This window comes from Thermobia domestica, chromosome 15 (assembly GCF_964235325.1).
Source record: "Thermobia domestica chromosome 15, izTheDome1.hap1.1, whole genome shotgun sequence".
NCBI classification, from domain to species: Eukaryota; Metazoa; Arthropoda; class Insecta; order Zygentoma; family Lepismatidae; genus Thermobia; species Thermobia domestica.
The window spans coordinates 86,923,335-86,938,927 of record NC_137468.1 but is presented as its reverse complement, the minus strand read 5'-3'; the positions used below and the strand labels follow the sequence as shown (position 1 = coordinate 86,938,927).

At 36.6% G+C, this 15,593-nt stretch overlaps 2 protein-coding genes and 1 non-coding gene across 6 annotated transcripts in view; 2 read left to right on the top strand and 1 right to left on the bottom strand.

Moving 5' to 3' along the window:
- The window catches only part of LOC145671122 (facilitated trehalose transporter Tret1-like), a 478,763-nt gene that overhangs the window by 138,310 nt on the left and 324,860 nt on the right, over positions 1-15,593 (top strand). The window lies entirely within an intron of this gene.
- Positions 1-15,593, top strand: part of LOC145671871 (uncharacterized) — a 123,485-nt gene that overhangs the window by 86,563 nt on the left and 21,329 nt on the right. For 3 of the 4 annotated variants that reach the window (XM_081741097.1, XM_081741099.1, XM_081741098.1), the window contains 3 exons: positions 1,103-1,156; positions 9,192-9,296; positions 15,006-15,062. In XM_081741097.1, the coding sequence (XP_081597223.1) occupies positions 1,103-1,156; positions 9,192-9,296; positions 15,006-15,062 (216 nt within the window). The remainder of the gene's footprint in view (positions 1-1,102; positions 1,157-9,191; positions 9,297-15,005; positions 15,063-15,593) is intronic. The other variant, XM_081741100.1, reaches the window with a different exon arrangement.
- TRNAK-UUU (transfer RNA lysine (anticodon UUU)) lies at positions 12,479-12,551 on the bottom strand. The gene has a single exon. It is a non-coding gene; the product is annotated as a tRNA-Lys (tRNA).

The window sequence follows — 15,593 nt, the reverse complement described above, 5'->3', positions numbered from 1 at the left end:
TAGACTATCTGGACACTGCCTTCAAGTAACTACTCAGGTGGCATGGAAGAAAATATGAAGTATGGCAAAAAAATAAAAGATAAAAACTGGTGTACTATATGATAGAGCTTAAATCCTGTGTAAAGTACAATACACCATGAACAGAATAGTAACAGAAACAATTGGAAAAATGTTAATAGTCATACGTTCTTGGTCTTAGTGGATAACGTTTTCTGTTTTCCTTTTGTCTTTATTTCTTGAACTGTACTATTTCTACCAGTGTGAGAACTATTAGTGGCAAATTCGCGCAGCACGACATGACGTTGAACGCCACTTCCGTTTGGCTATTTTCTAGCAGTGAGGTGGAAAATAGTTTCTATATTGCTGGCTTATAATCAGTAAATACGTAAACCAGAGTATGAAATGTCATGAATACGTATATAGCTTTAATTCTTCTATATACTTCAAAACCTTAAGTTATCTGTTGCCTCATAGGAAGAACTAAGTCATGTTGATCTTATAGATTCTTTCGTAGATGTTACACTAATCTCACTGCTTTATTTCTGGAGGAAATTTTGTGAGGACTGTTATTGTGTTCAGCTGTGTGACTATTTAGTTGAATAACATTGAGTTTATGATAATATAAACTAATAGTATAAGATCAGTTCGGATCAGCATATGTATAGGTAAAGTACAAACAACGTACTTGGGACTAGTAATGATTTCAAGGGATGGCCCGAGGAAAATTCCCCCGGGGCATATCTCCGATTGTTCTCAACATACAATACTAGTATTTTTGCAGTACTACTTTTATCCCTTGTATGTTGGAGACTCCCGGAGAAAATCTGAAATCATCGGTACTTCGGACTACTTAATAATTAATAATACTTTAAATTAAATAACTCGAAATTCATTTTCATAGCAACATTCAAAGCACTCGAATTCTCCAACTCTTGTTTCTAATTTAATGACAATATGAGTTATTCTGAAGACTCATTCAACTTTATTTATCTAAATCGTTTTCGGGTGAATTTCTGGACACAACATTTTATATAAGAGTAAAGATTATATAAATAGGTAAAATATGAATACCTTACTATTCTAAAATAAACTTTCATTTCAGCATTACTCACAGCGTAAGGAAGTTAGTAGAAGCAGGAGAAGTCAAGTGACACTTGTAAGTACTCTTGATGATCAATTGCTGCTATACATAAATTGTTATTATTAATTGACCAAGTTGAAATCTATGTATGTATTTTCATAAGACATATATAGTAGAATCTATAGGATTTTAATGGCAGTCTTGAGCAAGAATAAAAGTATATGCAGTTTCCATGCGTCACTGTTAATTTCTGCAGGACTATTTGAGCTACATTGACCTCCTTTGTACGTTGATAGACTATGTTGGTTCTATCTTGGCACGCTTCCCGCCAGTGCACTTGGTTAGCTTTTAAATTATTTTCTGCTAGCAATCACGTGAACGCTTTAATTCAATAGACATCTTATTGGTTTTGTTGTGTAGGTGACGTTAGTTGTCAGCCAGCTCATCAAATGAGGTCATTGCTATTTGGCGGGTATTTGAAATGCTCAGTTGCCACGCGTCAACAAGTGTGTTACAGTGATTTGTGAGTGGTGTCGCGTTTTACTGTGTTTCCTAGCGTATTGTAAATGTCAACTTATTGCCACCAAGTAGCATATTGTCAACTTAACCGTGGCATGGCAACAATACATTGCATACAGATCCATCCTTTAGGCGGGAAGTATGCCAAGATAAAACAAATGTACACTAGTAGAGTAGACGGTTCTGAATTGAGATAGTTGGCGTACTTGAAGAATTGTGACCTCAGAGCTCCAAAAATTAACCGAATTTATGAAACACTATTTGAAGTAGAGCAACTAAACTTTGCACGTTGGTAGTTATTATGGTATAAATCAAACATGTGCAACAACCTTCCACGGACCAGCCACGGCCCACAGAATTCTTTCATCTAGCCCGCCTGACCCATCACTGGAAATGTATTTCTTACTTAATTTCTTAAACTAACTTGAAAATTTTTCCAACTCTCGATCGCGCAGTGTGAAATTTATTTAGACTGATTCAGAACATGAAGAGTCAAATTTCCCACTAAAACGGTAAATAAATAAATTTTGGTGATGATCCAGTTTATGGGACTATAAATTTGTAAAATTTACAGAAGAAATATTTAATGTGATTTCAAAAGATGAATGTATAAATTTGCAAAATATATTAGGATTATACCTGTCACAACAATAATAATATTAAAAATCGTGATCCAAACTGAATGCCTTCGATTCCATTAACCATTCTTATCTAATTTACAAAATCTCCAATAGATTCGGTGTTCATGGGCCACTCTTATCTTTGTTGAATAGCTACTTACAAGATCGCACTCAGAGAGTTGTCTTGGCGGGATCGATTTCTAGCCCTCTACCTGTAACTTCCGGAGTAGCACAGGGAAGTATACTTGGACCATTCCTATTCATATTGTACATGGATGACCTGATTAATTGCTTCAACTCAAATTCCAGCAGAATCCTATTATTTGCAGATGACTGCAAAATCTTCAGAGAAGTGAACAGTATAGAACATTCTGAACTACTTCAAAACGACATAGATAAGTTTTCCTCCTGGTGTAACACATGGCTCCTAAAAGTTAATCCCGATAAGAGTAAATGCATGACAATCTCCCTAATGAAAATATTGTACACACTTCATACAACATAAATGGTTTGACCATTACGAGAGTAAATAGTCATAAGGATCTCGGTGTTACTTTTGACACAAAACTAATTTTCACAGATCATATAAACACTATCACTAAGCACTCGACGCGTCTTCTAGGACTGCTGTACAGATTAACAGAAATACGGAACATCTCTTCCTTAACAACTTTCTACAAGACAGTTTCAATTCCTACAAACCTATCCCGGCTGAACTCAGTTCTAAATTTCTTCCTCGCAATAGTACGCCTTAGAGTACCTCACACACGTGTGATGACCAAACATGAGCTGTTACAAATAGACTACTAAATATTCAACTACCTGACACTCATCATAAAATCACTAACCTCAAATATTTGTATAAACTCACACATAGTCAACTCAGGTACGAAACGCTACTCTCAGAATTGTATTTCCGACTTCCCTTCAGACAAACACGCAATACATATCTTTTTTATACAGTACGACCTAGACTTTCAATAGTTCAACGTTCTCTGTTCTACAGACTTCCTAAACTATACAACGAAATATCACATACATCCATAGATTTATTTAATTCTAAAGTGGGAGGCGCGGTGGCTCAGTGGTAGAACGTTCACCTCTAGGGCTTCGGGTCCCTGGTTCGAACCCAGCTCGCACCGTGTGGACCTTGTGGTGGACAAACATAGTGCTCGTGGGTTTTCTCGGAGTTCTCTCGTTTCTTTCTTCATTCCACAATTCCATTCATCTCTCATCATCACTGCCTCCTTTAGCCTAACCAGCATAATCGTGGGACGTAAAACTTTCATTTCATTTTTTAAAATTCTGAAGCTGCGTATAACTCTGCATTACTACGTCATTTTGGTGGATAAAACTTTAAAGCCACGAAAATTAATAAAAATATATCATGACTCAATTCTAGGGGCAACTATGAACTATACTGCTAGCGTTTGGACCCACAGATAGTTAGAAAATAACACTTTGTAGAAAAACCTCAAAGAATTATAATGATCAGATTAAGCGGAGCGTTTGTTACTACTCCGCACAATGCACTAGCTGTACTGATGGGATTGAACCGATGCATTTATTAGTAATCCAACGGGCGGCAACATATTGGCTCAAAAAGTGGACAAAAATAGAGTAAAGGACCTAATTGGCAGAGAAGTGGATAACATACTGTACAAGATATAGAAAAAGGAATATTTGAAAAGTGGCAACGAGATTAGAATAATTCAGAAAAGGCAAGAAGAACATATAACTTAATCCCAAACATAAAGGAAAGACTTAAGAGTCTTCATCCCGGCGAAATTAAAATACCGCTAATTTTACAGTAATTATGTGATATCTTCAAACAGATAAAAGATAATTGAAATATGGAACAAGAGCGCCCTAGACAGTATTATTTTGCGTGAGGTACCGTTATCACAAGTCACCTAGTGGCTTTCCGTTTTCAGCTGTTTAGAAAGGCGAAAATAAATGCCGATTTTCAAAATGGCTCGAAATCGAAAGCAGATAAGTGAGTCGTAATAACGGTTTCTTATGTAAAATAATATTGTCTAGGGCGCTCTTGTTCCACAGTTCGATTATCTTTTATCTATTTGAAGATATCACATAATTACTGTAAAATTAGCAGTATTTTAATTTCGCCGGGATGAAGACTCTTAAATGGCACCACTTTGACCCATCTGCTGGCCTTGTTCACTTTCTCACGGGACATGGCCCCTATGACCAATACCTTCAAAGATTTAGATTAAGAGAAAATGGAAATTGTGATTCTGGCGAGTTTGGCACTCCGGAACATTACATAATGTCGTACCCTCTACTTGAGGATCGAATGAATGATAGGAATATTATAAGGACAAGAAGATTGGGAGATGTTATCTCCGATGAAAAAGATTATAAAGTGCTAAATAAAATAACTACAGATCTTTCCGAACGGAGTAAAAAGCAACATGAGGAAAGGAAATAGCAAACAGGAACCAACAAGGAATCAACAGATATGAAAGAGTAAGAAACAGAGTGCGTGAATGTGTGTTTGTGTCGTTCTTTTCGTACCGGCTAATACTGGCAGAATACTTATGATGATATATATATCTATATCTATCTATCTATATATATATATATATATATATATATATATATATATATATATATATATATATATATATATATATATATATATATATACAGGGTGGGCCATTTTAATTAATCCACGGAAATATCTGAAAAATGATAAAACATAGAAGAAATGTTTCAAGTACACGAAGTACACGTTATATATTGCTAAGGGGGAAAACCAATTCCGCCAAAAGTACCCCTCCCCGCCCCCCTTAAATGGGGGTAACGGGGGTAACTTTGAAATGTCAAATGGGAACATGGGTCGAGTAATACCTCGTTTGAAAGGTCTTGGAAAACTAAGTAACGCTGTACCAAAAGATGTTCCATATTGTGCACCGTTTTCAAAATGGCCGCCATAATATGGTTCGGAAACGCCAGTACCCGTAGTGTGAAAACCATGGAAGGTAAATGAATGGAACAAAATTGAAATACGTAAATATCATAGGGCATATCGAACGGTGTGGTCCCTGTGATCCCAGTGGCCTCCCTAAAGGGGTCTTGGGGGCTAACTTCAAAATTTCAAATAGTAACATGAGTAAGGTGGTACCTCGTTCGATAAATCTTGCAAAATCTAACATATTGCAGGAGAAAACGATTGATGTGAAATGGCAGTGTTCTCAAAAGGCCGCCGAAACATAGTATCCGTGTCAGAGAAAAGGTTTAGTAGGGGAAAGGAGGGTAAGTTGACGAGGTGTTTAAGATGACGAATTGTCAATTTCAGAATCCTGAAGTGATATTGCAACACAGCCTTCATGCGGTTCGGAAGGCACTAGTACCACACGTGTTGGGAGATAGAAACTATTCCAATCGGCCGTGTTCCAGTTGACCAGGAGTGGTTTGACTGTTTGCACGTCGGTTCGTTGTAAGATTCCGGTGTCAGAAAATAACGTCTGAAGCTATTGTGGTAAGTCCCCAGGACATGATTTCTGTTTTATCGAAACAATGTAGTATATTAATTTCATCAATGGCTCAATGCAACTCAGAAATAAATTGATGACAGATTTGTCTCTTTTGCAATAAAAAATGGCTGTTTCGCGTAAGATGACGAATCAAATAGACGGACAAGATGGCGAATTCGTCATCTTGCCCGAGCTGCGTGAGCCTAACAAGGGAGCAATTTGGAAGAATAGTTTATGACTATGTTGAGACTATGAAGATTCCTCACCGATTCAACCAAGAAAAGAAGAAGGTCAGCAAGGACTTCATCAAGACCTTTATGAATAAATTTCATTACTCTCTGCGAAAAGCGGAACTACATCTGCAGGGAGGCTAGCTGCTTTCAACAATACAAATGTTGAATCATTCTTTAATGTCTATAAAGATGTTTTAAATGAGAAACACTTTGAATCTCATCAGATTTTTAACATGGATGAAACGGGCTGTTCAACTGTACCCACGAAAACCCCTAACGTATTAAGTTCAAAAGGAAATCGAAGAGTAATTAAAGTTTCTTGTGCTGAAAGAGGTGTGAATGTAAGTGTGGGTTGTCGTTTTAGTGCTGTTGGCAACTACGTCTCACCTTTCTTTATTTTCCCCAAGGTGCGTATGCAGGAACACTTTTTGAACAATGCTCCTCCTGGATCTGCTGGTATCTGGAATGAGTCCCATCCCATATTACCTTATAGGCAGTTAACGTGTGCAGAGAAAATCATATTAGCCTCTTAGGATTTCCTCCGCACACAAGCCACCGGACGCAGCCTTTGGATGTTGCTCTGTATGGTCCATTGAAAACTGCATATAGCCGTGCTTGTGATGACTACTTGATGACTCCTCCAGGTGAGAGAATCAGCATAAAGAATGTTGCTGCCATTCAGTGTGGCATATAGTAGGGTGGCCACGATCAGTCACGCAGTAAAGGGTTTCCGTGCTACAGGGTTAGTGCCATTAAATTTTCAGATTTTCAGTGATTCTGATTTCGAGCCATCATTGACAACCGAAAACCAATATGTTTCTGAAGTTACAGCGACCGCAGCAACTGAAATAAATGCCACAGAACATTCAACAACTACAATGTCTAACTCAGCATCTGCATCATCTGTATCAGTACCTAAACCTTCTATTCCAAAATTGTCTCCTTCCTTTGCGCAATCTAACCAAATACACTCTGAACCTGCATCAACACTTGGAGAACCCGATTCTTCCATTTTTGAATCCGGACCATCCCATGCAGACCCTGGACCCTCAAATGCGAAATCATACAATGGTCTACCCCTTCTTCCTAAAGCAGTTAACGAAGGAAGGAAACAGCGAAAGAAGCTGCCTTCGTTGCTTATCACCAGCAGTCTTGTCAAAAGAACTCTGGAAGAAAGGAAAGCCGGGAAATAAGCCAAAAAGAAGACAAAAGAAGATATGCGTACCCAGAAAAAAGGAACACGGAAACGAAAAGACAAATCTCCGTAGTATACAAAGAAGACATGTATTCAGTCGACTCTTCTATCAGTGACTTACACGGACGAAGACGACGATTCCGATGGTTTGAGGGAAGAAGTGTGTGTAGTATGTAATGAATATGGTAAAAGTGAAACGTGGTTCGCTTGTAATGTGTGTCAGATTTGGGCCCATGTTGCTTGTACTGAATTGTCTGTAACAGAAGCAAAATTCAAAGCATACATCTGTGACTTTTGTGCTTGAAATCACATTGCGCTTGTGTTCATATTCTTCTATTCATGTTATTATTTGTGTATTCTGCAAAATACTGCGTTTGAAATACAATAATCAGTCCAGTTCTGTTCTCGCTTTTTGTCTCGTCATCTTACCCACCTATGGAAGTCATCTTACCCGCATAGGAGGGTAAGATGACGAAAATGATATGGGGTCAATAAAAGTGAAATATCATCGTAACTTTTGAATTTAAAACCATCAAACAATTAACAGAGTAAAACGAAAGTCTAATAATTGCCGTGAACATAAAATCGAAACATTTCATCAACACAAGGCTGACAAAACATGCATAGAAGCTTACTATCGTCAACTTACCCTCCCTTCCCCTACCCGTAGTATGAAAGCGATTGGAGATAAATCAACAAAAGAAAAACTGGAGTAGTTAACTGACGTAAGGTACATCGAGAGGTGTTGTCGGGGTGACTCCAAGGGCCAACTGAAAGGTATCCGGGGCCAACTTGAAAATTTCAAATAGCAGCTTGAAGCGAGTAACATCACGTTACATAGACAAATTAATATCAAACAGCTTCTGTAAGAAAATTTTCGACATGAGACACCGTTTTCAAAATGATCGCAAAGACATGGTGACTGTGTCTAAGAAAACGTCTAGTGCCCATAGTATGAATACGGTTAGACATAAATGAAAATAACAAAAATTAAATAGGAAAACCACGGAGGCGTTCCAAGGCTCGAGAATAATACAACAGAGATAAAAATATTAGAGCAAAATTGCCATAATGTATAGAGAGAAATCCAAGTCCTGCAAAATAATCTCTCCCTGCGCTCTGTATGTGAGTGGGGTGGAAAGTAAAGTGAAAGTTCAAACGAGAACTCTACTTTAATTCGTAAATTAAGGCTAACCTTACAAATAGATATGGTGTGGTTAAAACATTTGTTTGTAAGGATGACGCCGTAGTGACTAAAAAAAGAGAAACTTTTATGCAATGCGTGCTGATTATTCAGTGATCATTTCGGGGATATACGTACACACCGTTTCGTCCCTCAAGCTCACAATATGACATGAATGCTAATAGTTAATCAAAATGTAACTGTGGCCATCCGCGTTAACTTAGTGCACCAATTCTCTATGCATGAAGTCTGCCTTCAAAACAGCATTGGGTAGGTCAAGCGTACGCCCGAACCGTTGTCCGGTCGGACATTGAAATTTTGAAGTTAGCCCACAAGACCCCAGGGAGGCACAGGGACCACACCGTTCGATATGCCCTATGATATTTACGTATTTCAATTTTATTCCATTCATTTACCTTCCATGGTTTTCATACTACGGGTACTGGAGTTTCCGAACCATATCATGGCGGCCATTTTGAAACTGGTGCACAATATGAAACATCTTTTGGTACAGCGTTACTTAGTTTTCCAAGACCTTTCAAACGAGGTATTACTCGACCCATGTTCCCATTTGACATTTCAAAGTTACCCCCCGTTACCCCCATTTACGGGGGGCGGGGGGTACTTTTGGCGGAATTGGTTTTCCCCCTTAGCAATATATTACGTGTACTTGAAACATTTCTTCTATGTTTTATCATTTTTCACATATTTCCGTGGATTAATTAAAATGGCCCACCCTGTATATATATATATATATATATATATATATATATATATATATATATATATATATATATAGTATATTAGTAGCATATAAACTCTTGCCAGAAATTAATATTTGAATAATTTATTATTTATTTCAGCATACCACACGGAGTAGGAAAATTATGCGACGCAACAACAGTAGCAGTGTCAATAATAATATCAAAATCACTCCCAGCGCAATCCGCATCAACGAAGGTGTTCCGGTAAGCTCACAAAATATGTTATTAGATGCTAGTCTAAGATTGTGTTCAATTTTACCCCAGTACAAGACACTTGCTGAAAGTTAGCAGTTTCTACGCATCCTCAAACAGATCCAGAAGCCCTGAAATTTGGAAGATCCTATGCATCCTCTTCCAGACCCAAATCTAAAATTGAAGAAAAAAAAAGGTCTCATTAGTCCTAGGGCCTGCCAAAAAGGAGAATACTTAGTAATAATAATGCATCCTCTAACAGATGCAGCAGTTCTGAAATTTAGAAATTTCTATGCATTCTCTAACAGAACAAGCAGTGCTGAAATTTGGAAGCTTCTATGCATTTTATAACAGATCTAGCAGTGCTAAATCATATAAGAGATTCTATGCATCGTTTAACAGATCCAGCAGTCCTGAAATTTGGAAGATCGTATGCATCCTCTTCCAGACCCAAATCTAAAATTGAAAACAAAAATCTCATTAGTCCCAGGGCCTGCCAAAAAGGAGAATACTTAGTAATAATCAGTGTTGGGTAAGTTACTTGTAAAAATGTAACGCGTTACAAGTTACTTTATTTTCTCTTAAAATGTACCGCGTTAATAACGCGTTACTTTTAGGTCCGAAATTTTGAATATGTGAAAAAAACTTATTACTTCAATTTTTCGTACTACTACTACTACCGCTATAATAATAATAATAATAATAATAATAATAATAATAATAATAATAATAATAATAATAATAATAATAATAATAATAATAATAATAATAATAATAATAATAGTTATAACGACACTGTGTATAAACATTAAAGATAGGCGGTTTGTATTTGAATACTAAAAATCTAGTTGATTGCCAATCTCGGTAGTCGTGAAGTCTAGGAGTCAAGGCATTGTTCAAGAGTTTCTGAATTTGGGTTGAGGGTCTAGGTTGAGTATTCGGCTTCGAACCAAACATTCTTAAAAATTATAGGACACTGGCCAAATATCTTCAAAACTGCTCTGCCCGGGTTTAGAATTGATAGTGACCCGAGCAGCTCGCCTCACTGCATTACTCGTGAAGCAACATCTTCTCAAATGACATCCCAAAATTTATTATCTCGTTTCTAGCTATGTCTAATATTGTTTTTCTTTCCCCAACTTTTACTAATGCTTCATTGCAGTTAAGGAATTGGTCATCGCGTCTGTCTGGCTCTCCGGATTTGTCCAGCTCGTTGGGGAATCACTTCTCAAACCAGTCTGTTGCAGACAAATTCTGAAACCCACTCAGAGCCGGTGACCCGAAGACCCAGGCAGACCCGGTGTCCCGAACAAACCAACAACCCAGAAGCAGCCGAAATGAAATCACTGCAACATTACTGGAGAATTTTATAGATGATTAATGATGTTCACTACTCGAACATTCATTTGTTTGATTTTCAATGTGATGTTTCTTAATCAAGATACCGTCTTTTGAGTATTTCATATTTTCACAAATATAATTTTATATTTCTTCATTTTTGTGTACCAGATTTTTTAACATAGGCTATACAAAAATAACACTGGATAGGCCCAACGTTATCTTTTATATTCTGAATGACACGTTTTACAGGTCAATTAAACGTTGATGATCCCTCATAAGAGCACCATGTCGTTTATCTTTTCTGTGATTCTGGCTCGAGTGTACTCCGATAAAAACTTGTAGTTATCTTTCAGTTTGATACACACAAGATGTAAACAACAAACAAGAAAATTATATTTTATGGAAAGTGAAAAGGCAGTGAAATAGGTAAGAATCATGTTTGTCAGAATTGCATTGGTAGACTCACATGTATCCCTACTTCCCATGTGTATGATGACGTTTCGTCTCGGATCTGTCCGGGTCAGATCAGGTCACTCCAAGTCATAGATCTGTCCGGATCACTAGGTCTGATGGGTCATGAGTCTGACTGCTTCTGTGTCTTCTGGGTTATTCGAGACGCATCCCATCTCTGCTTCATTGTTTTTTTTATTTTTTATAGCTATATTCGGCTATTCCTTTTTTTGTAATCACATTTTCAACCCTTTCAGATATTTTTCATCACTCTTCGTATGTGAGATTTGTATTCCAGCTCTATGTACACTCATGTCCAAAATTGTTGTCGCATGTCTATAAGTATGTTGTTGTAGGAATACAATTTGATAACGAATTTGCCTGGTATTTCTTATAATGTTAGTATGTGTATAATCGGCAAAGACATGTATGTGGAAAATTTCATGTCAAAAGAGCAGTAAATAAAAACAATGAAAGGAAAATGAAATTTTCTTGTCCATTTAGTTACATTTTATTTTACTCATTATGGTTTTCGTATTTATAATTCTTTTCCTATGAAATTTACCACAAATATACATTTCCCGATTATACACATAGTATCAGTATTAAAAGTACCCTGCAAAATCATTATCAAATTATATTCTTACAAGAAGACAGTTATAGATATACGACAATCATTTTCGACATGAGTGTACCTAGCATGTGGGAAGCGTAGGTTAAATTCCTGGTAAAAGCTTATGTTACTTGAATTAATGCTGTTAAAATTATTCGAGTATTCGCTATTCGAATAAGCTTCCTTTGTTATTCGTATGTTCAAATATCCGATTATTTGTTTTTAATATTCCTCATGTTTATTAACTTGATACATATCAGTAGATTATATTTACGAAAATAACGAAGAAAAAGAAAAATGGAAACGTGAGACAACATTGAATAATTAGATGTTCTTTGTAACTGAAGAGAAAACTGACATTTTATAGACAGAAGTTCTTAACTGATATATATAAAATGTTCTTTTATTGGGTGGCGGATGGTCGTTTTATAGTTTGACCACAAAAATTATAGTGGATTTGTGTGTTGGTCCGAAAAGTAATCTCTCTACTGTAAAAGAGTTAGGATTAGGAGTGTAGCCAGAAGACGAAGAGGAATAAAATTAAGACTATCACCATCTCTGGTTGATCAGAAAATTTCTTCATTAATTACATTTGTTCATTAAGTTTGAAGTTTAATGTCCATTTTCAACATTGTGGCCATATGAGGCGTGAGTTTAAAGCTAAACTTAAAATCCAAACTATGCGAGCTTCCATCAGGTCACTCATGCTAAAGATAAGGATGCTATTTAATTTAAGTTAGATAACCGAACTATAGCCATTTATTTTAGATATACTATACAAAAATAATGTCGCCCGAACAGGGACTCGAACCCTGGACCGTTAGGTTAAAAGCCTAACGCTCTACCGACTGAGCTATCCGGGCTCATGGTTTTTTTTAAGTGCGATTTTTCATACACTTATTTTGCGCATAACCCGCCTCCTGACAATCCAGTGAAGTTCATATCCTGCCAAAGTTTTATAGATGGCAGCACCTTCTAGACCTGAGGCTGTTAGTTCACATACATGGATGCCATCTACCACAATTTCTGCGAAGATCAATGTCATACAAAAAAAATAAATAAATAAAAGAATTATGTTACATTTCTTTACTATTTTCAAATTTCTGGTTTCATTTTTATTAACTCTTATTCTTCCCATGTGAAGAGTGGCCACTTTACAATTATTCGTCATTTGCTGTAGTAAACATGTTTAAAAAACTACTTACAGTCGAACTCTATTTGGGCGGAAGGAAATAATTTTGGAGCCATACTCCATCTCCCATGGTTACACCCCTGGATATCAAAAACGTGTTGGCCTTTCGCTGTGAAAATCTCCCTTTTTGTTTCGGAAAAACCTCACTTTCGGAAAATTTTACTACACTTTAAAAAAAAAGGAAAAAGTTTGCGGAAATCCATAGTATGATTGTGAAAGTTTACAACATGTTCCATCAATCAGCATGTGTAAACGATGCTTTAAACGATTCAAAGTTGACGACTTCAATGTTGAGGACAAAGAACATGGAAGACCTTTCAAGAAATTCGGAGACGTTGAATTGCAAGCTTTGTTGAATGAGGATTCATTTCAAATGCAAAAAATAGTTTACAAATCATTAGGTTATTAGTTAATGAAGCAACTGTTTCCAGATGGCCACTGTCTTCCCATACGAACTAACGGAAAGAGCCATGCAAGGGCGCTGATTTCTCTGTAATTTTTTGGGGGGGGGGGCATTCAGATGCAGACGGCATGTATATAAGGATTTTAATACAAATTGCATTCAAATTATGCCAAATATTGTATATTCACAAATACGATGAGGGAGCCCACATGAGCTTTGGAAGGGGGGCCTTGGCCCCCCAGGATCGGCGTCCTTGGAGCCATGAGATGAAAAACAACTTTCGAAATTTTGATTGTAAGATAAAAAATCTTTTCTTGTCGAATTCTTACTGGCGATGAAAAGTAGATTTATTTTGACAATCCAGAACGCAAAAGATCTTGGATTGATCCAGGCCAGCCATTAACATCAAAAACAAAATGCAATATCCACGGGAAGAAGGCTTTACTCTGCATCTGGTGAGATTAGAAACTGTTGAAACCTGATCAAACAATTACTGCAGACCACTACCGACAACAACCACTCGATTCAAACCGACCTTTCAAGAAAAATCGTACAGAACGGGCCGATAGACTTGTCAGAGTCGTGTTCCTTTGTGACAATGCTCAACTATGTGTTGCTAAGTATGTCCGGGAAACGTTGGAAGCACTGAATTGGGATATTTTACCCCAAACCTCGTATTCACCAGGTATAATCTCTGCTGACTACCAGTAACTTCTTTCGGTGCAGCAAGGGCTTTTGAAACAGCACTTCAATCCTTGTGAAGAAATGAAAAATTGACTTGATGGATCAATTGCCTCAAAAGATGAAGATTTCTTCCGGCGAGGAATCCGTAATTTAGCTCAAAGATGAGCCAAAAATTGTAGCTAACGACGGACAATATTTCTAAATAAATACTTCTTTGGTTTAATAAACAAATCAAAGTATTTTACTTATCGAAAAATCCCGTAAGTCATATGTATACACGTAATAATTATAGGCTAATAATAATGTGATTATTACATTTTTGGCATAAAACTTATCACCGAGAAATACGTGTGGCGGCCATTTAGCTAGGGGTGGCCAAGGGGGCAGGGGGTTATTTTGCCCTCCCCTGAGTTTGAGAAATATATATATTTTTAATCAATCACGTAGTAACGTACTAATAAAAGACACGAAAATCTTATTTTGGTGGAGAATCTTGGTTTGCTCCCTCCCCAAGCAAAATTTGAAATGATCTTGCTGTGCGGCAGTGTCAGACTTCCTGAACAGGGGCGGATGTAGAGGGTAAAAACTGGGGGGGGCAGCCAGAGCCCAGACTGTGATAGGTATTTCATGAGTTTACTATAAACTTCCAGAAATATATAAATAATAGCTTAAATTATTTTTGTCATTCAAAAAACAGGGAGCTGAGGAGGACATAGGATCCACCTGAAACTTTTGTTCCTGGACCTTTTGTTTAGATCTCATGTATATCCAAAAATCAAGCAGTGAAGAATGTAAAGTGAACTTAATTATTCATCTCGACCCTCTGAATTAGTGTTCTGACTATTGACCCGCTCCCCATGCAATTTATCACAAGTTATCTGAATTCAAACAAGCGCACTGATTTTCATTTGTGTCATTATGAGACGAAAAAAAGCATAATGTCGTAATCTAAAAAGCAAAAATTACAAATTGTGCCATTGTTATTATGTTCCAAAATATATTAGTTACACATTTTCTTTCTGTTATTATTATTTTTAGGAGGAGCAAGAACTAAAGGAACTTCTAATCCGCAAATACTCTGTTCTACGGGAAACTGTGAGTAATTATCAGTCAATTATCTTTTACGTACTTTATTTTTAAGGATTCCTTTCGTGTACGAATAAAAAAGTGTTTCCTAAATTAGTTCACAAAAATATATGTCTTTTTCGACGAGAAGGCTGAGCGAGTCATTTATTAGTGTTCCCAGAACCAAGAGTAGACCTTCAATAAAATCACTGTACATGAACGGTTACTCGGAAGATTTCATTGAGATTTTTACAAGTAATTTTAGTTACCTATAACTATCGCCTCATATGTGGTTGCAGTACACGAAAGGGTTAAATATACGTAAATTATTTAACAAAATAACAATCACACAGATATTTTAATTTTAAAATTAATTAAAAAAAGAAAAAGAAAATGACAAATTAAATTTAGAATTTAAAAAAAAAAAAATCTTTCCAATAGGAATAGTATCTCCGTAACCTCATTCTGCAATACTGATTTCAGTTCGATTTCAATGTTAAATTAGATTTTGCTCAGGAAATCTGAAGGATTTAGGCTTCCAGTTATTATTATTATTATTAT